The following is a 21,129-nucleotide window of genomic DNA, read 5'->3' on the forward strand; positions in this document are numbered from 1 at the left end:
AATCAATCATGGTTGCAGAATATTCTAGAAAATACTACATCTATACCAAACAGGGGCAGACTTTTATGTTTTGTTAGTTTGTTTTGTTTTGTTTTGAGAAAAGCTCTTACTTTGTAGGCTGGTCTGAAATTCCCTATGTAACCCATGTTGTGTGCCACTATTCCCAAGGAGAGATGAACAAATGTCTACTTATCCCAGATAAAAGCAAGGATGCCACCAAAGTTCAATTTGTTGAACCACTGAGCTTTATCCGGGTTATTTATAGGAATATAGGTAAGAGGTTACTTACTAGAATAGAAATGACTCAAGGACAGCTCACAAAAGCAGGCAGTTCCACAGATTAGACTGTTTCTTTTTAAGGCAGCTCATATGGGCTATGCCTCTTCCAGGCAGTTCATCTAGTCTGTGAATGTCTCTTAGTAACACTTATATATGCTTGGGAAAGGAGAGACCTGGTGAAATGGTAAGTTTCAGGGATCCATGAGACTATTGATTTCTTTACTTCCTTAACTGAGCTTCCCTGCAAGATGGAATATTTTATGTCCAAGAACATTGTGTCCCCTGACCAGCTTCCTTGAAGAGTGCAATGTACCACCTCCCTTTAGAATAGCTTGTATCTTAGGGACCAAGACGAAGAGATTTACCTATTAGGAAATTGTTACACAACACATAGGCTGGCAAAATATTTTTTAACAGTATGTGACTTAGGCAGGCCTGAAATGCAGGACTTGCCTCCACCCTCTGAGTGCTGAAACTATGGGCATACATTACTTGAAAGTTGTTTTCTTTGTGACTCTTCCCTAGGTAATATACTATAACAAGCAGTTGCCTAGCATTTATTTTATATTTTCTGTCATAACTCACCCCAAGATGGTTTAAAAGCTACAGAAGTGTTATTCATAGATTCTGTGGAACGATTTTGCCACTTTATATAAGGAGCTCAATTTTTAACGTATAAAGTAAAATTTTAGAACATTCTTTTTGTATGTGTGTGGTTTGGGGGGTTGGGTGGGGGTGGGGAGAATTATAGCCCTGAGCTACTGTGTCAAGAAAAACAAAAACAAATCACTCTTTTTGCTTGCCAAAGAACAAAATTTTCTTAAAGGCAAAGCAACTTGAACAGAAGTCTAGCTATGTTTTCCAGGATTTTAAATATATGTGCTCTTTGACCGGACAATATTATGTTTAAAGTTTTATATTATAGATATACTTGCATAAAGCTGTTTGTTAAAGGAAGTTTGGTGCTATAAAAGCCTGGGAAAAGCCTGATACTTGTATACTACCTACATGGTAGAAATAAAGTACAATAGTAATATTATATAATAGGTACAGTCTCCTATGTATAAAAAGAGTAGTTAATTGTTATTGTGTATTTTTGACAGGGACGGAGTGGTGCTGAGACAGAGTCTCACTTTGTAGCTCAGAAAGACCAGGAACTCACTGTGTAGTCGAGGCTGGCTTAAGCTTCACAAGTGCTAGAATTATAAATGTTATAAGCTATCATGTTTGGCAGGATGAAGGGTTTATCATTATCAGTATGATGATATCAAAATGTGTCATTAACCCTCACCCTAACCTTAACACTAACCACCTAACCCTAACCCTGACCCCTCTAACCCTAAATCTAACCATAACCATAGCACTAACCCATCTAATCCTAACCCCAATCATAACCCCAACTCTAACCTGTCTAACCCTAACCTTAACCCTAACCAGTCTAACCCTAACCCTAACCCTAACACGTCTAACCCTAAACCTAACCCTATCCCAAACCCTAACTGTAACCCCCTAACCTTAACACAATACTGAACCCTAACTCTAAACTCTAAACCTAACGCTAACCCTATCCTTAGCCCATCTAACACTAACCATAATAGTAACCACTCCAACCCTAACCCTAATGCAAACACTAACTCTATCCCTAACCCTAAACCCTCTAACCCTAGCCCTAACCCTAACTCATCTAACCCTAACCCTAACTCTTCTAACCCTAACCCTAACTATAAACCTAACCACCTAACACTAACCAAACACTAATCCTAACCCTAACCCTAACACTAACTTTCACCTTAACGCTAACCCATCTAATCATAACCATAACCCTAAATAGAATAACCCTATCCCTAACCAGTCAAACCCTAACCCTAATCCTAACCAGTAACTCTAACCTTAATCCTAAACCTAAACATAACCCTAATGCATATAATCATAATCCCTCTAACCTTAACCCTAACCAGTCTAACCCTAAATCTAACCCTAGCCCTAAAACTTACCCTGACTCCTTAACCCTAACACTAACCCTTAATCCTATACTTAACCCTAACCCATCTAAACCTAACAATAATACTAACCCGTCTAACCCTAACCTTAATCCCTAACACTAACCCTATGCCTCACAGCTATTCTAACACTAAAAACCTAACCGTAAACCTAACACTAATCCTAACCCTAACACTAACCTTTAACCTAACCCTAACCCGTCTAACCATAACCCTAACCATAACACACTAACGCTAACCCTAACCTTAGCCGTAACCCTAACCCTAAGCCACCTAACCCTAACCATAATCATAACCTGTCTAACCCTAACCCTAACACGTCTAACCCTAAACCTAACTCTATCCCTAACTATAAACCCCTAACCCTAACAGAAAACTGAACCTTAACCCCTAACCCTAAACCTAACCATAATCCTAACCCATCTAACACTAACCATACCTTAAGAAAAAAAAATGTGTCATTAAAGAAAAAAGCAAGACGCAGGACCAAAAGGATAGTAAGTACATTTGTATTAAAACTGGAAATTCACATAAACTTATCTCTATATGTAAATGAGCCTAGAATCTTGTCTGGGAAGAAGGGTGTTTTTTTGTTGTTGTTTGTTGGTTTGTTTTGGTTGGTTGGTTGTTGTTTAGCTATTCATATATAAACTATGTACTATTTAATATATGTATGTACAAACATTTTAAGGTTTGGCATCCCACTTGAACATTTTATTTCCTATTTATGTTCCATCTTAGCCAAACAATTACTTTGACTGAGGTTCTTGTAAAAAAAAAAAATTCAGCTTTTAAATGTGAGAATTATTTCCAAATCTTTTGGCTAAAATAAGGGCAATAGGAGAAAAAGGTTAATGCTTCTAGAGCAAGTCAAGGAAATAGCAAGGATTTTAAGAGGTTAACATGTGTTAAGATATTTTCTGTCCCTTGTCCTTATGCCTACATATGAGGAAGGTAAAAGGATAAAGAGACTGTTTGGAGGGAGATTTCTGTTGGCTTTCTTTTTTCTTTCTTTCTTTCTTTCTTTCTTTCTTTCTTTCTTTCTTTCTTTCTTTCTTTTCTTCCTTCTTCCTTCCTTCCTTCCTCCTTCATTTCCTTCCTTGTTTCGTTCCTTCCTTTCTTTTACTCCACTAAACACAGACAGCTATAACTGATAAAGCCAAAGAGATAGTAAGCAAGTCACCAGCACCCAGGACACAAGGCAGATTTTGTTGAGAAAACACTGAAAGCATATCATCAGTTTTGTCTGGAGTTAAGGAGTAATTCTAGAGAATTTGAGAACCCACAGGCAAACTGTCAGCAAGGACAGCAGCAACAGTTCCTGGTGTGGAATTCAGATGACTAGTGAAATTATAGCTATACTTTTGTGTTATGTTGTTGTTGTTGTTGTTACTGGGAATTGAGCCAAGTACTTTATATATGATAAGCCAGCATTCTACCACTTGAATTATACCCCCAGTCATACAGCTAAACTTATATGTCCTCAACCATACAATCACTGTATTTTCTTTTGATCCTTTTCCTCTGCTGGGCAGGATTAAACAGATGTAAGTAAGAATACCTACTTGTGAAGGATGAAGAGATGGCTCAGTGGTTAAGCATAGTTGCTTCTCTTGTAGAGGACCCAGGCTCGGTTCCCAGCACCTACTTGGTGGCTCACAACCATTTTTAGCTCCAGTGATTTGCTGTTCACTTCTGGCTTTGGCAAGCACTGCAGGCACGCGGTGCATTATTACATACATGTAGACAAACTCTCGTACACATAAAATATAAAAATAATAAACTGTTTTTTAAAATATCCACTCATGATATCAAACACTGCTGTGGATATCCAAATCATAGGCTACTTTGTGGTATAATTAGACAATATATTAGAATCCTTAAAGATACATAAATTTTTGAACTAAATATTCTTTCTAAAAATGTATCATAAGTCAAACAATCAAAACAAAAAAGCACACCATTTTAAATTCAAGGTTGTTCACCAAAACATGACTTGCCATAGAAAAATGTTAGAAAATGACCAATGTGACTATTAATAAGGAAATGATCCAGTAACTCATTTTTATTCATTCAGCCATTAAAAGCGATATCAAGCTACTTGTGTTGTTTCACACCAGTAATTTTAACACTGAAGAGGCCAATCCAAGAGGAGAATTGCAAGTTTAAAGTTACTGTGGGTTATCTAGTGAATGCCAAGTTAGCCTAAGCTACAGTGTAAAACCCTGTCTCAAATAATATAGATAGTGTCAATGCCAGTGTCAACATTCCAGTATAAACAGTATAATGTCTTCTTATTGAGGTGGACTTCACATATTGCATAACTATTTTAATAAATATCTAAGGGATCAGATTACAAAACTGTTCACATGATCTCAATTTTTAGAATATATTTGCATAGAAACAATTGGAAATAAATATGTGAAATGTGGATAATACTAATTGCTGAAGACTAAGAATACAGTGCTGTTTTCTGTTCTTCTTATACTTCTGTGGTCTCTATTTTCTGCACTTTCCTTATAATCAGAAATACACAACTATGATATACCCTAGGATGGTATACAGTAAATCAGGAGCACAATTGTAATGTTGGTGTTTCTAGGGTGGTTTCAAAGCAGTAAGCTTTACTTTCATTTTCTTTTCATTGATATTTTTAAAACCTGTCCTTACAGGTAAATGCCAAAGAACTTGATCCAAAATTTGCTCATATACAAGTCACTTATGTGAAGCCCTATTTTGATGACAAAGAACTCACAGAAAGAAAGACAGAGTTTGAAAGAAATCATAATATCAACAGATTTGTTTTTGAGGCCCCATATACATTATCAGGCAAAAAGCAAGGCTGCATAGAAGAACAGTGTAAACGCCGAACCATTTTGACCAGTAAGTAGGAATCTTTTTTGGGGGCAGGGCATTCAAGACAGGGTTTCTCTGTGTAGCCCTGGATGTCTTGGACTCACTTTGTAGACCAGGCTGGCCTCAAACTGGCAAAGATCCGCTTGCCTCTGCCTCTCTGAGTGCTGGGATTACAGGAGGCACCTGGTATGAGTAGGAGTCTTTATGTTGCTTTCATATCTGTCTTGTTACTTTCTCATATACACAAATACCAGCTGTCCAGCAGGAGCATGTAACTGAAATTTTAATCATTTATTATTTTACAAGTTGATATGAACATGTCCTTGTAATAAAACATTGTTTTCCCATATGTCATTCCTAATTGCTTAGAGGTGTCTCATAAAGATAATTTTATCCTTTCATCTTGAAGTAGAAGGAACTAGTTGGCACCCTAAGGAATTTTTCTAGGAAAAGAATGGGAAGGCATAAACAAGTGATTCTGTTTTTTTCTTGAATTCTACTGAATAAATTATTTTCTAAAATTGGTCGTTGTGTTACTTCATCTTTGGTATGAGGATCTGTGCTTACTCTTATTGCATCTTGTTATGCCATGTCTGGTTGATATCACTGGGAGGCCTGCTCTTTTTTGAAGGTAGACAGGAGCAATGGATCCAGGGGAGAGGGGAGGTGGGAAAAGGAGGGATTGAGAGGACTGGAGGGAAAGGAGGGTGCCATCAGGTTGTATTATATGAGGGAAGAACAAATAAAAAGAAAAAGGGAAAAGTGTTCCATTGCTACTTCAAGAAAAAAATAAAATTGGTCTTCCCATTTTCATAGCTTCAAACTCATTTCCATATGTGAAAAAAAGGATTCCAATAAACTGTGAACAACAGGTGAATTTAAAACCAATTGATGTTGCTACTGATGAAATAAAAGATAAGACTGCAGAGCTGCACACGCTTTGCTCTTCTCCTGACGTGGACATGATTCAGCTGCAGCTAAAGCTGCAGGGCTGCGTCTCTGTGCAGGTATGTAGGTTGGTTGCCTAATAAGCTCAAAAAGGCTTGGGGTGTCTCCTTTGCTTTTGTAAAGGCACAGGGCAAGTGTTAACTACAGTTGTGTATAATGTTCTTATTGGGTGCAACAACAAAACCCCTGTTTCTTATTGTATAAACTTTGTATTGTGTCAGAAGTCTTTAACATAAACCTCTAAGACTGGCCAAGTCCTATATTTACACAGCAGAAATCATTAACTAATTTATTGGTGTATTATTTTACCACATTAATGCCTTTAGTTAATGATTTTCACACAAACTTCTTATGAGCATAACAGCTCTCTATGATATGGGTTTCTCTGTATTTTATTGTGTATCTGCTATCTCCTCAGCCCTGGGAGGGTTAATAAAAAGGAAAATGCAAAATCTCCTTTTGGTTACATGGTGGCCACACTATCATTTTTTTCTCGTATGTAATTTAGGTCAATGCTGGTCCGTTAGCATATGCAAGGGCATTCTTAAATGAAAGTCAAGCTACCAAGTATCCACCTAAGAAAGTGAACGAGCTGAAAGACATGTTTAGGTAAGTGTTAGTTTTCAGATCATATCTCTATTCTTTTCTTCTCTTTTCTTCAAAAATAAAGCAGCAATAAAAATATTCACCAAGTAAGACATTTTCTCTGTTCTGCATTTACAATGATTAATTAACCTTCAAATGGCACTTTAACTAAGTAGGCAGGAATTATATGTTCTGTTTCATGCTCAGATGCACTAACCCTGCTCCTGTGACCCAAAGGATTAAATATGCCAGCTTACTTTATTGCTTTGGATATTTTAAATGACACAAACACAAGACTACATTCATTACACAATTTCCTTCTTTGCCCAATTGACCTTGCATTATAGCATTTCAGACCATTTAGGGAATGAGTAAATTGGGGCTGGGAAGGTTGCACGGACTTCCTTCCAGTCCCTGTATTCTTTTTTTTTTAATTTTGTTTTTTTCTTATCAGTTACATTTTATTAACTCTGTACCCCAGCTGTATCCCGCTCCCTCATTCCCTCCCAATCCCACCCTCCCTCCCTCATCTCCACCCTGCCCCTTTCCAAGTCCACTGATAGGGGGTACCTCCTCCCCATTCATCTGATCCTGTTTTATCAGGAATCTTCAGGACTGGCTGCAAAGTCCTCCTCTGTGGCCTAACAGGACTGTTCCTCACTTGGGGGGGTGGGGAGGTCAAAAAGCCAGCCATTGAGTTCTTGTCAGAAATAGTCCTTGTTCCCCTTACTATGGGAAACCAATTGGTTACTGAGCTACCACGGGCTACATCTGAGCAGAGGTTCTAGGTTATATCCATACATGGTCCTTGGTTGAATGTCAGTCTCAGAAAAGACCCTGTGTCCAGATATATTTGATCCTTGTGGAGCTCCTATCCTTTCCCCATCATACTAACTCCCCTTCTTTCATATGATTCCCTGTACTCTGCCAAAGGTTTGGTTATGAGACTTTGTATCTGCTTTGAAAGCACTGCTAGTTAGAGTCTTTCAGATGCCTTCAGTAGACTCCTGTCATACATTCAATGCACATCCCATCTGTCTTTCTAAATGAGGATTGATCATCTTACCCCATGTCCGCTCTCTTGATTATCTTTTTTAGGTGTATAGATTTCATTATGTTTATCATATCTTATAAGCAAGTATATACCGTGTTTGTCTTTCTCCTTCTGGGATATTTCACTCAGAATGATCTTTTCTAGATCCCACCATTTGCCTGCAAATTTCATGATTTCCTCCTTTTTGATTGCTGAGTAGTATTCCATTGTGTAAAAATACCACAATTTCTGTATCCATTCCTCCGTTGATGGACATCTGGGTTGTTTCCAGGTTCTGGCTATTACAAATAAAGCTGCTATAAACATGGTTGAGCAAGTATCCCTTTTGTGTACTTGAGCAAAGTTTGGGTATATACCTAGCAGTGGTATAGCTGTATAGCTGGGTCTTGAGGAAGCCCTATTCCTAATTGTCTGATAAAGTGCCAGATAGATTTCCAAAGTGGTTGTACCAGTTTACATTCCCACCAGCAGTGGAGGAGGGTTCCCCTTTCTCCACAACCTCTCCCTGTATTCTTACTTCCACTTGGGGTCTGCAGGTCTGGAAAATGCCTTTGCTTCACTGCAATGAGTATCCCTGTAAGCTAAGGCATATCTGAAAGCTTAGAAAAAAGGTCTGATTGATATGTAAGCAGAATTTAGTTATAGAACATGAGGACAAATAGAGTCAAATAGACTAAGGAGAAAGATAGCAACCTATACACTTGTTTGCCCCTGACTTTTATCATTTACTTTTTCTGTCTGCATGTCACCATGTATTCCAAGTTTCAGAGTAACCTGTACTTACTCATTCACCAGTATTTAATAGTCTATGCCTGACATGTATAAAACTCTACTAGTTGCTATGACAGGAACACAAAATATGGATGTACCCATGTGCATTCCCTCTGAAGTGTCGGGATTAAACAGAAGAAAAAAATACATGGGTAAAAATTAACATAAACATGAAATAATGGGAGGAAAGACTAGCCAGGCTGGGCAGTGTTGCACGCCTTCAATCTCAGCACTTGGGGAGGCAGAGACAGGTGGATATTTGTGAATTCTAGGCCAGCCTGATCTACAAAGTAAGTCCAGGACAGCCAAGGCTACACAGAGAATCCCTGTCTTGAAAAACCAAAAGAAAAAAAGAAAAGAAAAGAAAAGAAAAGAAAAGAAAAGGCTTTTATGATAGTTCTTCTGCTGTTTGTCCCTATTTCTACTGGCCCAAATATTATAACACACTGGGCAAATAGTAAGCTCTGAATGAATTCTATTTGAATGAATGACAGTAAATAACTCTATTAATGTTCCTAAGGACCAGGTGTTGATTTATTTTTATCTTATGTTGAGACAGGGTCTCTCACTATATAGCTTTGGCTAGCCTGGAACTAGCTATGTAGGTAGACCAGGCTGACCTCAAATTCAGACACCCACCTGTCTCTGCTTCCTGAGTATTGGTATTAAAAGTGTGTACCAAGCACTGAAACAGGGTTTAAAACAGATCAGAAACCAGGAAGCAAAGATATAAAAGAAAGTTAAAATATATTTTAGACTGAGGAAGTGGCCATAACTAAAAGTGAGAAAATGGGAAATTCCAGTCTTTCTTTAAGAAAGTCATAGTCAAAATTAATTGTCAAACTGATGGTTGGTGATACTTTGAAAGAATAAATAACAAAACTTTTATCCTTTGTGTTGTCATGTTTATCCACAGGAAATTCATACAGGCATGCAGCATTGCACTTGAACTAAATGAGCGGCTAATTAAAGAGGATCAAGTTGAGTACCATGAAGGACTAAAGTCAAATTTCAGAGACATGGTAAAGGAATTGTCTGGCATTATCCATGAGCAGGCAAGTATTAACATCCTCAAAAATAAGGACAGAATCTGTGGTCCCTAAAGTAATGTTTAGCAAAATATTAGTTTGAAATATATTATTTGGTTTACATTTAATTTTTATTACATTTTACTTTATTTACTTTGTATGGATGTATGCATCTGTGGGTTTTGGTGGGTAGGTAGGTTGTGTTGCATATGTGCCACAGTATGCATGTGACATCACAAATGTGTGCCATGGTGTGTGTGTGTGTGTGTGTGTGTGTGTGTGTGTGTGTGTGTAGATAAAAAGGAAAACATAAATCAGTTCTTTCCTTATGTCATGTGGGCTCCAGGGATTGAACTCAGCTCATTAGGCTTGACTGCAGGTATTTTTACTTACTGAGTCATTTCACTGGACCATTAGCTTATATTTTAAAATTTGCTCATCTCATATCTTCAGCCATTTAAGTCATGTACTGTGAATGAAACTTAAAGCTGTTACCTAAAACTGCTGCAGAAGTAATGATCAGGAAGAGACCATTTTGTTCTTTGTGCTATGACATGATCTATTGATTGACAAGAGTCTCTGAAGAAGACTCCCAAAGAGGTTAAAAGACTGGCTCAATAGCCAAGTTCCTATATAATGCTCTTATCTTGGCTATAAGAAGCTAGATACTGGCACTGGAAAGATGCCTCGGTCAGCAGTATGCCTGTGGCACAAGCATGAGGACCTGAGTTCAGATACCCAGTACTCACATAAATTTGAGGCATGAGACACACCTGTAACCCCAGTGCTTTGAGTGTAGTGGAGACAGGAGGATTCCTGGAGCTCATTAGTCAGCCACACCTATAAGACTGCAGTTCAATAAGAGACCCTGTATCCAAAACCTAAAGTGGAGCCCAATAGAAGAGAGTCACTGTCATCCTTCTGGTTTCTACACACAACCATGGTGCACGTGCAATGCACCCACATGAACCCGTGAACACACCCGAACTTGGGCACACACCCATATAAACAAATACATATATCACACATAAGCAAATACAATAAGAGAGGTTTCTTTTTTAACTACGTACTGTGACGTAGGTGACAGGCTGAATCACTGAATGTTAGTAACAAATATACCTACCTTAGGAAAACAGCCTGAAAAAGAGTAAATATGAGTTAACACCTGATCCTAGCTCATCGCCAATGTCAGTCATCATTAAGTACTTACCACTTTTACATATCTACTGATCTTTATAGAAATCCTGAAGGTGTCCAAAGACTATCTGTTGAGACCCTGGAATCTGTGTTTACATCTACTTTGCATATGGATTGTTAGTTAACCGTTTAAACCTTTTTTTTTTTTTAAATCATAGTTGTAAAAGTTGTGGCATAACACCCTGCTTCCTCACTGACAGCATTTGAGCTTATCCTAAAGCCTTCCTTATTTCTTCATGAATGGAAAACATGAACAAATAAATACTTTTTTCCTCTGAGGGAAGGTTTCATGTAGCCCAGACTGCCTCAAACTTCCTTAAAACCAAAGTGAGTTTTGAATTATCTTCTTCCTGTCTCAGCCTTCCAAGTGCTGGAATTACCCTCATGATACACCACGCTAGGCTCTAGAAAGTATATCCTGCAAGCTGGTCCTTACAGCTTGCCTAGTGTATGGTCGAAAACTTGTTGAACAATCAAAGCTAGCTGGCTTTCAGTTAACCCTCATGGGTCCTTGTGTTTCTTTGGTGTGCTTTAACTTAAAGAACTATGGGAAATTTCAACACTAGGTATGACCATGAATTTACTTTTTAAATCATTGTCATACGCTCATTGTGGAAAATCAGGGTGGGCCAGAATTAAGTGGTTAATGAGGTCAAGTCTAGTCTCTGATGAACCCATCCTTTTTGTATGTTTATTTGCATGGGGTCATAAAGTGCTCATCAAAAGTACTGACATTTTACAAAGCCCCTGTCCTAGACAGTAGACAAAGCATCTCACTGAACCTGGAGCTCACGAATTCAGCAAGACTAGCTGGTCATTAAGCCCTAGGGAATCCTCCTATTTCTAACTCCTCAGTGCTAGGATTACAGATGGGTGCCACCATGCCCAGCTTTGTGTGTGAGAGCTAGGGATCTGAACTCAGATCCTTATGCTTGAGCACTGTGTACTTTAGTAGTTTAGCTATCCTTCCATGCCTCAGAATTCATTCTGTTGAGACAATCTTTGATATGGAAAGACCATAGGAAATCAAAGGTACTCAGCAGACATTCAGGGTAAAAATCTTGTTTCTCAAAAGTTTTGGTTGGCCAGCTCTATCCATTCTTTGTAGCTGGAACCTTGAAGGCTTGAGGGGCTTTCAGCGTTCTTTTCACTGCCTTTACTAGTCTATTTAGAACTAAATGTTTAACAGCAAGGCATCTCTTTTCAAAGTCCCCTTTCTCCTACCTTCTCAAAACAGCCAAGAGATAAGACTAGGAAGGCAGGGGAGCTTTCTGCTTCCAGTACTGTCTGCATCTCACCCTTGCCCCTTAGCACAACAGGAAGAGGGCCATCTGCACCATCACTGGCCTGGGCTGTGACCTGTTATTAAATGGTGTGTCTAGCTAGTTCTTAGAAGCTGTCTGCTTGATGAGCCTCATTTCTCATAATACATGGAAAAAAACAGTAACAATGACACCTTCACAAAAGATAGAAAACAACTGCACATGCTGTTTTAACCCCATGTATACTGACAGTTACTTCATTTGCATACAGCTGCATTGCCTAGTCTTGAATTCTAAATTATACAAATTCAAGGCAAAATTTTCAATTTGTTGCTGCTACTATGATTAAGGTATTTAGGATGGTCATTTTGTTGTGTTTTTTTCCCCTTGAAGCGTGAATTTTTCAAATCACCTGGTTATCTCCCACCTGCCTATATTAATTACTCTGTTAAAACATTGCCATTTTTCTTAGCTGGAGACCAATATTTCAGGCCCTTGATGTGAGTTAACATTACCTAACCAAGAAAACTTTTTGTTTTTATATGTTGCCTATTTATGCAAACCATTAACTTTATAGTGAATTTTATAAAGATTGATATATTCCATAAGATACTAGGTTAAAAGAATAGTTTTTCATCCATATATATTGAGATTGATAATACTGGCACAAAATAAGACAAAGTGTAAGTATATACTGAAGTGGGTACTATTCTATTGAGCCCGATTCCTTGTAAAAACTGAAATGGCCTGAGTATTCCTTGGCTGTTTTCAATGTAATTTATTACAATATACCAAAGTATACAATAAGTTTTTATTCTTATGTAAAATAACTCTACTTTAGCTTTGTTTTCTTTAAGCTTTTGTCCAAAAACATTTTTAAAGAATAACTTAAGATTATTAATTGCAGAAGAGTTTTTTGTTTGTTTTATATTTATTTTTTAATTTTATTTTATTTAATACAATTTCTTCACTTTGTATCCCAGCTGGAGACCCCTCCCTCATCCCCTCCCAATCCTATTCTCCCTCCCTCTTCTACTCCCATGCCCTTTCCTCAGTCCACTGATAGGGGAGGTCCTTCTTCCTTTCCTTCTTACACTAGCCTATCAGGTCTCATAAGGACTATCTGCATTGTCTTCCTCTGTGGCCTGGTAAGGCTGCACTCCCCCCAAGGTGAGGCAATCAAAGAGCCAGCCACTGAGTTTATGTCAGAGACAGTCCCTCTTCCCCTTCCCAGGGAACCCACTTGGATATTGAGCTGCCATGGGCTACATCTAAGCAGGGGTTCTAGGTTATCTCCATGCATGGTCCTTGGTTGGACCATCCGTCTAAGAAAAGACCCCTGGGCCCATATTTTTTGGTTCTGTTGCTCTCCTTGTGGAGTTCCTATCTCCTCCAGATCTTACTATCTCTCCCATCTTTCATAAGATTCCCTGCATTCTGCCCAAAGTTTGGCTATGAATCTCAGCATCTGCTTCAATCCCTGATGGGTAGAGTCTTTCAGAGGCTCCTGTTTTCTCCTGCTTCTAATGTCTACCCCATTTGCTTTCTGAGTGAGAATTGAGCAACTTCCTTAGGGTCCTCCTTCTTGTTCAGCTTATTTAGGAGTTTAAATTGTAGTATGCTTATCCTTTATTAATTATATGACTAATACCCACTTATAAATGAATATACAATGTGTGTCTTTTCTGCTTCTGGGACACCTCATTCAGGATGATCTTTTCTAGTTCCCACCATTTGCCTGCAAATTTCATGATTTCCTTGTTTTTAATTGCTGAGTAGTATTCCATTGTGTACATGTACCACAATTTCTGTATCCATTCCTCAGTTGAGGGGCATCTGGGTTTTTTCCAGATTCTGGCTATTATGAATAAAGCTGCTACTAACATGGTTGAGCAAATGTCCTTGTTGTATACTTGAGCATATTTTGGATATATGACCAGGAGTGGTATAGATGGATCTTGATGTAGCACTATTCCTAATTTTCTGAGAAGATGGAAAGATCTCCCATGCTCATGAATCAGTAGGATTAACATAGTGAAAATGGCCATCCTACCAAGAGCAATCTACGGATTCAGTGAAATTCCCATCAAAATACCAACACAATTCTTTACAGACCTTGAAAGAACAATTCTTAATTTCATATGGAAAAAACAAAAAACCCAGAATTGCTAAAACAATCTGTACAATAAAAGAGCTTCTGGAGGTATCTCCATTCCTGATCTCAAGCTGTACTACAACACAACAGTAATAAAAAACTGCATGGTACTGGCATAGGAACAGAATGGTGTATAAATATTATGGAATAGAAGACCCAATAACAAACCCACACTATTCCTAATTGTCTGAGAAAGCGCAAAATTGTGGTTGTACAAGGTTACATTCCCACCATCAATGGAGGAGGGTTCCCCTTTCTCCACATCCTCTCCAGAATGTGTTGTCACTTGAGTTCTTGATCTTAGCCATTCTGAAGGGTGTAAGGTGAATTCTCAGGGTCCTTTTGATTTGCATTTCCCTGGTGACTAAGGACTTTGAACATTTCTTTAACTATTTCTCTGCCATTCGATATTCCTCTATTGAGAATTCTCTGTTTAGCTCTGTACCTCATTTTTTATTGGATTACTTGATTTTTTGCTGTTTAACTTCCTGAGTTCTTTATATATTCTGGATATTAGCCTTCTGTCAGATACAGGGTTAGTGAAGATCCTTTCCCAATCAGTAGGCTGTCGTTTTGTTCTGACGACAGTGTCATTTTACTTTACAGAAGGTAGTGCTTCCTCAAGATCCAGCTATAGTACTCCTACACATATATCCAAAACATGCTGAAGTATACAAGGACATTTGCTCAACCATGTTCATAGCAGCTTTATTTGTTATAGCTAGAATCTGAAAACAACCCAGATGCCCCTCAACTGAGGAATGGATACAGAAATTGTGGTACATTTACACAATGGAATACTACTCAGCAATTAAAAACAAGGAAATCATGACATTTGCAGGCAAATGGTAGAAACTAGAAAAGCTCATCCTGAATGAGGTATCCCAGAACCAGAAAGACACAAATGGTATATATTCACTTATAAGTGGATATTAGACATATAAAATAGGATAATCATACTAAAATCTGTACACCTCAAGAAGCTAAGCAAGAAGGAGGACCCTGGGTAAGATGATCAATCCTCACTCAGAAAGGCAAACAGTATGGACATCAGAAGACGAAGATAACATGCAACAGGACAGGAGCCTACCACATAGGGCCGTTGAAAGACTCTACCCAGCAAGGTATCGAAGGAGATGCCGAGACTCATAGCCAAACTTTGGGCAGAGTGCAGGGATTCTTATGAAAAAAGGGGAGATAGGAAGACCTGAAGGGGACAGGAGCTCCACAAGGAAAGCAACAGATCCAAAAAATCTGGGCCCAGGGGTCTTTTCTGAGACTGATATTCCAACCAAGGATTGTGCATAGAGATAACCTAGAACCCCTAGAACTGTTGCACAGGTGTAGCCCATGGCAGCTCAGTTTCCAAAAGAGTTCCCTAGTAATGGGAACAGGGACTGTCTCTGACATGAACTCAGTGGCTGGCTCTTTGATCACCTTCCCTGATCGGGGAGCAGCCTAACCAGGCCACAGAGGAAGACTATGCAGCCAGTCCTGATGAGACCTGAAAGGCTAGGGTCTGATGGAAGGGGAGAAGGCCCTCCTGTATCAGGGGGCATGAGAGGAGATGAGGGAGGGAGTATGGAACTGGGAGGGGATGAGAGAGGGGGCTACAGCGGGAATGCAAAGTGAATAAACTTTGTATTTTATAATAAATAATTTATAAAACAAATAAATTAATTAAAAAAATATACCCACACATTTATGGATACTTGATTTTTAACAAAGAAGCCAAAAAGCATACAATGGGAAAAAAGGCATCATCTTCAACAAATGGTGCTGGTCTCACTGGATATCTACCTGTAGAAAAATGCAAATAGGTAAATACTTATCACCCTGCACAAAACTAAAGTCCAAGTGGATCAAAGACCTCAATATAAAACCAGACACACTAAACCTGTTAGAACAAAAAATGGGGAAGATCCTTGAACTCATTGGCATATAAGACAACTTCCTGAACAGAACACCAACAGCACAGGCTCTAAGATCAACCATCAATAAATGGGATCTCATGAAACTGAAAAGCTTCCGTAAAGCACAGGACACTGTCCTCAGAAGAAAACAACCTACAGACTGGGAAAGGATCTTCACCAACCTTATATCTGACAGAGGGCTAATATCCAGAATATATAAAGAACTCAAGAAGTTAAACACCAACAAACCAAGGAATCTCATTAAAAAATGGGGTACAGAGCTTAACAGAGAATTCTCAACAGAGGAATATCAAATGGCAGAGAAACAGTTAAAGAAAAGTTCACAAAGTCCTTAGTCATCAGGGAAATGCAAATCAAAATGACCCTAAGATTTCACCTTACACCCATCAGAATGGCTAAGATCAAAATCTCAAGTGACAACACATGCTGGAGAGGATATGGAGAAAGGGGACCCTCCTCCATTGCTGGTGGGAATGTAACTTGTACAACCAGTTTGGAAATCAATTGCAGAGTTCTTATTTAGATTGAGTTGGTGGTGGCCACTGTAAGATCGGGTAGTTGTTTTTTTGTTTTTTTTAACACAGTCCCATTTGCTTGGTACTTCTGACAGACATGAAAAATTGATTAGTCATCAGTTAAATCAGTAGCTTGCTTTCAGTTTAGTGTTATGAGTTAACATTTTTGTAAAATGAAATTCCTCTAAAATTTACTTAAGCCTATGCTTTATAACAACACAAATGATAGGACGCATAGAATTATAGACTAAGGCTTAATACTAAAGCTTCAAAGCCAACCTGAAAACCTGGTGTCCTAGTATGTTCTCTGTTGCTGTGATAAAACATTCTAACTAATAGTAACACAGGGACAAAAGGGTTTATTTGGCTTACACATCCCTATCACAATCTATCATTGAGGGAAATTAGGATGGAGACCATGGAGTAAAGCTGCTTACTGGTGTGTTCCCCATGGCTTGCTCAGCCTACTTTCTGAATATAAATGACCTATTTGCCCACTGTCCACAGTGGGCTGTATTCTTCCTCATCAATCATTAATTAAGAAAATACCACCCACAGCTTGCCTAAAGGCCAGTCTGATGGGGGCATTTCCTCAGTTGAGGTTCCTTCTTCTCAGATGACTCTAGCTTGTGTTCAACTTACAAAAACCAACCAGCATACCCATTTTTTAAGATTTATTTTTGTTTTCTGTTTGTAAATCTCTGTGTGGGGTGGGGGTGGGGGAAAGTGTGCACACAAGCAGTGTGGAAACAAGAAGAGTGTCAGATTCCCTGGAGCTGGAGTTACAGGCAATGTGAGCCTCTCCCATTGAGATTACTGGGAGTAAACCCCAGGTCCTTTGAAAAAGCAGGAAGTGCTCTTAACCAGCTGTGAAAACCTAATATTAAAAAACCAAACCAAACCAAACAAAAAACCTAAGACCCAAGTTAGGACTCAAAGAGAGGCAATATGTATACTATTTTATTTAAACATAAAGCTTTTATTGCTTTATGTTACAGTCTTTTTTTGGCAGTAGAAGTTGATAATTTTGTGGGGGTGTTTTTGTTTTTGTTTCAGATATTACAAGAAGACACAATGCATTCTCCCTGGATGAACAACACATTACATGTATTTTATGCAATTAGTGGTACATCGAGTGATCATGTTAACTAATTTTAAAAATATGCATACCAACATGAATATATATCATTATATACAGGTGGAAATATATTCCTACTTTGTATTTATTTTAATTTTTATATTGATTAGCTTATATAATCATATTTTCTTTCAAAGAGACACTTTTGATTTCTATCTCCATTTAGTATTATTCCAAGTCTGCAGGGATGGAGCATTTTAAAAGTCCCTGGGTAATTCAGCGAATCACTCTGTTAGAAGGAAAAGGGATGATCCATAAACTCTTATCAAAGGGTAGTATCTACTTGGGATGACAAGTTAAAATAGAATTCAAAGATTGAATCCCGTCTCTTTTGGTTGTATTCTGTATTTCATGACCTTTTGTTTTTCCTAATGAGTAACCAGATATTTTCTGCTTTTTTGATATGCTGCCTTTGTAACTCAGCTGTGAAGCCTGAAGCCGGTAATGTTATTCTTTGCTCTTTCTGCTTTCTGTCATTTTAAATTGCCCAATGTCAGTGATAAATTAAAACATGCCTGTAATTTTATATACAGTCTTTTTTTGGCAGGAGAAGTTGATAATTTTGTGGGGGTGTTTTTGTTTTTGTTTCAGATATTACAAGAAGACACAATGCATTCTCCCTGGATGAACAACACATTACATGTATTTTGTGCAATTAGTGGTACATCGAGTGACAGAGGTTATGGTTCCCCGAGATACGCTGAAGTATGAAGAGATTTAGAAGGAAAAAACAAGAGACTGGCCTTTCTCAGGAATATCCGGAGCTGTGCAAATGTTAAATTTTAGAGATTTGATATGTGTGGAGTGTTTCCTCCTGACACCAAAATCGTCATGCTTTCATACAGGGTGCTTATGTATTTGTAAGTATTTAAGCAACTTGAAAGTGCCTGGAAAATTGCACCACTGTGCTTGGTTTGTACTTTTTTAGGTAAATCTATATGCTAAAAAGTAGAGTTCAAAACCATTCATTCAGTTTGCTTAATTATTGCTTAATTATGAAACTATGTAAAATTGTATAATGGAACTCAATAAAAGGTAAAACTTATTTGTAATTCAAAGTGAAGGAAATAATGCTTTGAATTTAGTATCGTTCTTGATAGAACATGAATTCACTGTCATATGAATCCTTGGGGAGCAGAACATCTTTAAAAACCCACAGGACATGGACAACTGGGGAGAGAATTTGAATCACCGCTTATTAGAAGGTTAGGCCAGGGTGTGTGGGGGAAGTGGGGAGAACAGAACCATGTTGTAACAAGAACACTTGGAGAAAAAAAAGGATATCCTAGAAATACCAGCCTTACTGCTTGCTATTTGATCTGAGGGCACTCAGCACAAGAACTGATCTCTTTACCTCATACAGCAGAAGGGATTAACACAGGGCAGGACTTGGTTGCAGCATTTTATTGCCTGAGTTTGCTCTTTGAGGATGTCTATGAAGCTAAAGAAAACATCTTTGAAAAACTGTAGACTCTGTATCCTGTGCAGCTTCCCAACTGTCAAGGGAGCCTTACGGATCACTGTAGTGGTGATTATTTCCTCTGGTTGCAAGCACTGTGAGAGAACTTGGTGGTTACATGAGGATGTCTTGGATCAGTATAGAAACATAGATTTAACAATGGAAAGTGTGGAACTGCATTTCCATCCATCTGTGAAGGAATCACAGATCCCTTCAGTAACTTGGGATAATCCAGGGTATGAAGAACTTTTTAGCAGTGGAGAAAGCATAGATTAAAAATAGCTCATTTCATGCAAGATTTCATAGTAGCACACTATACATAGCATCATGGTCATATATGGAATTGTTATTGTTACATTATTTATATGATTTGGCCTCTTCTACTGGTAGCATAAACATCTTTTTAAAAAAAATTAAATAGAAAGTAGTGTTAGCAACAGCCTTTGAATCATGGCCAACACACCATAGAACTCAGGATGAGTCATTAGTTGATAAACTACACAAGTCATCCTAATAAGAACTCAAGCTTTTTAGTATAAATACTGGTTTACCTGAGATGAAGGACAGAGTAATTGATTTAATATCTGCCCCTTTCTCGACCTCTCCTTGCCCCTATCCTCCCGTGTGTGTGTGTGTGTGTGTGTGTGTGTGTGTGTGTGTGTGCTCTGAACCTTGGGCTTTGGTCTGTTGAGCATGAAATATACCACTGAGCATTAACCCACTCCATCTTGTTCTAAGAACATAATACTTCTGCTCCAGAAAGACAAAGGAAAAGAACAACAAGTGGGGAATATGTTTGTACACGGGCTATGCTCCTGCCCTGGAAATTGGACAGTAGTCAGCTTTTCTAATCCTTAAACACATAAAGGTCACAGTGAGGAATAGGTATGTCTGATTATCCAAGTCCTAATGGAAACTGAGATTAAGTTCTTCAAAGTCTTTGCCTCTGTGTGTGATGTTTGAAAACTTCTCCAGCATGCTCTTTTCTTTGCTTTCTGACTTTTCCATTTTATTAAGATACAATCCACTTACCATATACAGCCATTGGCTTGAGGTACTCAGTTCATTTGATGTTTTAGTATGTTCACAGGGTTGTATAGACATCATATCAATTTTAGAACATTTTCTCACCCACAAGAGACCCATATGTATTAGCAATTACTTCCCCATTCCCACCATTCAGCCCCCAGCACTAAGCAATCATTAATCTGTTCTCCAACTCTATAGATCTGCCTCTTGTAAACATATATCTTTTTGTGCCTGGCTTACTTCTCATAGCACAACGTGTCCATGTCCAAAGCTCATTCATATAGCACGTATCAGTCATTAATCCATTCCCTTCCATGCCTGAATAATATTCTTTCATATAAATATACTGTCTTTTATCTATTCTTGGACATTTGGGTTATGTATATTACAGAGCTCTTATTAACACTGCTAATCTGAACAAAGAATTTATAGGTGCTTGGGTGGGTGTATTCTCAGTCCTCTTGGGCAAAGATACACAAATGGAATTACTGGATCACTGGCAATTCTAACCTTTGAAGGACTGGACTGTCCAAAGTTCCTCACAACAGTTACAGCACTTTGTGTTCCCATCAGCAGTGCACAAAGGTCCCAGGTTCTCCTAACTTCCCCAGCGCTATTATCTGCCTTTTTGACTATTGTCTTCCCAGTAGGAGTGGACTGGTATCTAATTGTGGTTTGTATTTGAATTTCCCTGAGAGCTGACAAAGTTGAGAATTCTTTATTGTTCATATTGCCCATTTTTCCATTCACTTTGGAAAGATGTCCATTTACCTCAGTAGGATCAAATTTGGTTGTTTGTCTTTTAATTGTTGAGATGCAAGTTTTTTAAATATCTTTTTCTACTAAAACATTCCATCTCACATATATTATTTGAATATATGTCTCCTGATGCTTTTCTTTAAAGCAGCAGGGTCTTGCC

General features: G+C 38.3%; 1 protein-coding gene across 4 annotated transcripts in view; it reads left to right on the top strand.

Annotated features, from left to right (window-relative positions):
* Window positions 1-18,774, top strand: part of Dock11 (dedicator of cytokinesis 11) — a 198,944-nt gene extending 180,170 nt beyond the window's left edge. For 2 of the 4 annotated variants that reach the window (XM_060375407.1, XM_060375410.1), the window contains 5 exons: window positions 4,952-5,162; window positions 5,952-6,142; window positions 6,592-6,692; window positions 9,410-9,548; window positions 18,314-18,774. In XM_060375407.1, the coding sequence (XP_060231390.1) occupies window positions 4,952-5,162; window positions 5,952-6,142; window positions 6,592-6,692; window positions 9,410-9,548; window positions 18,314-18,433 (762 nt within the window). In that variant the 3' untranslated portion in view covers window positions 18,434-18,774. Of the gene's footprint in view, window positions 1-4,951; window positions 5,163-5,951; window positions 6,143-6,591; window positions 6,693-9,409; window positions 9,549-17,640; window positions 18,126-18,145; window positions 18,164-18,313 lie in introns of those variants that run through there. The other 2 variants (XM_060375411.1, XM_060375408.1) reach the window with 2 other exon arrangements.
* The last annotated feature ends 2,355 nt before the right edge of the window (window positions 18,775-21,129 follow it).

Source organism: Meriones unguiculatus, chromosome X (assembly GCF_030254825.1).
Source record: "Meriones unguiculatus strain TT.TT164.6M chromosome X, Bangor_MerUng_6.1, whole genome shotgun sequence".
NCBI classification, from domain to species: Eukaryota; Metazoa; Chordata; class Mammalia; order Rodentia; family Muridae; genus Meriones; species Meriones unguiculatus.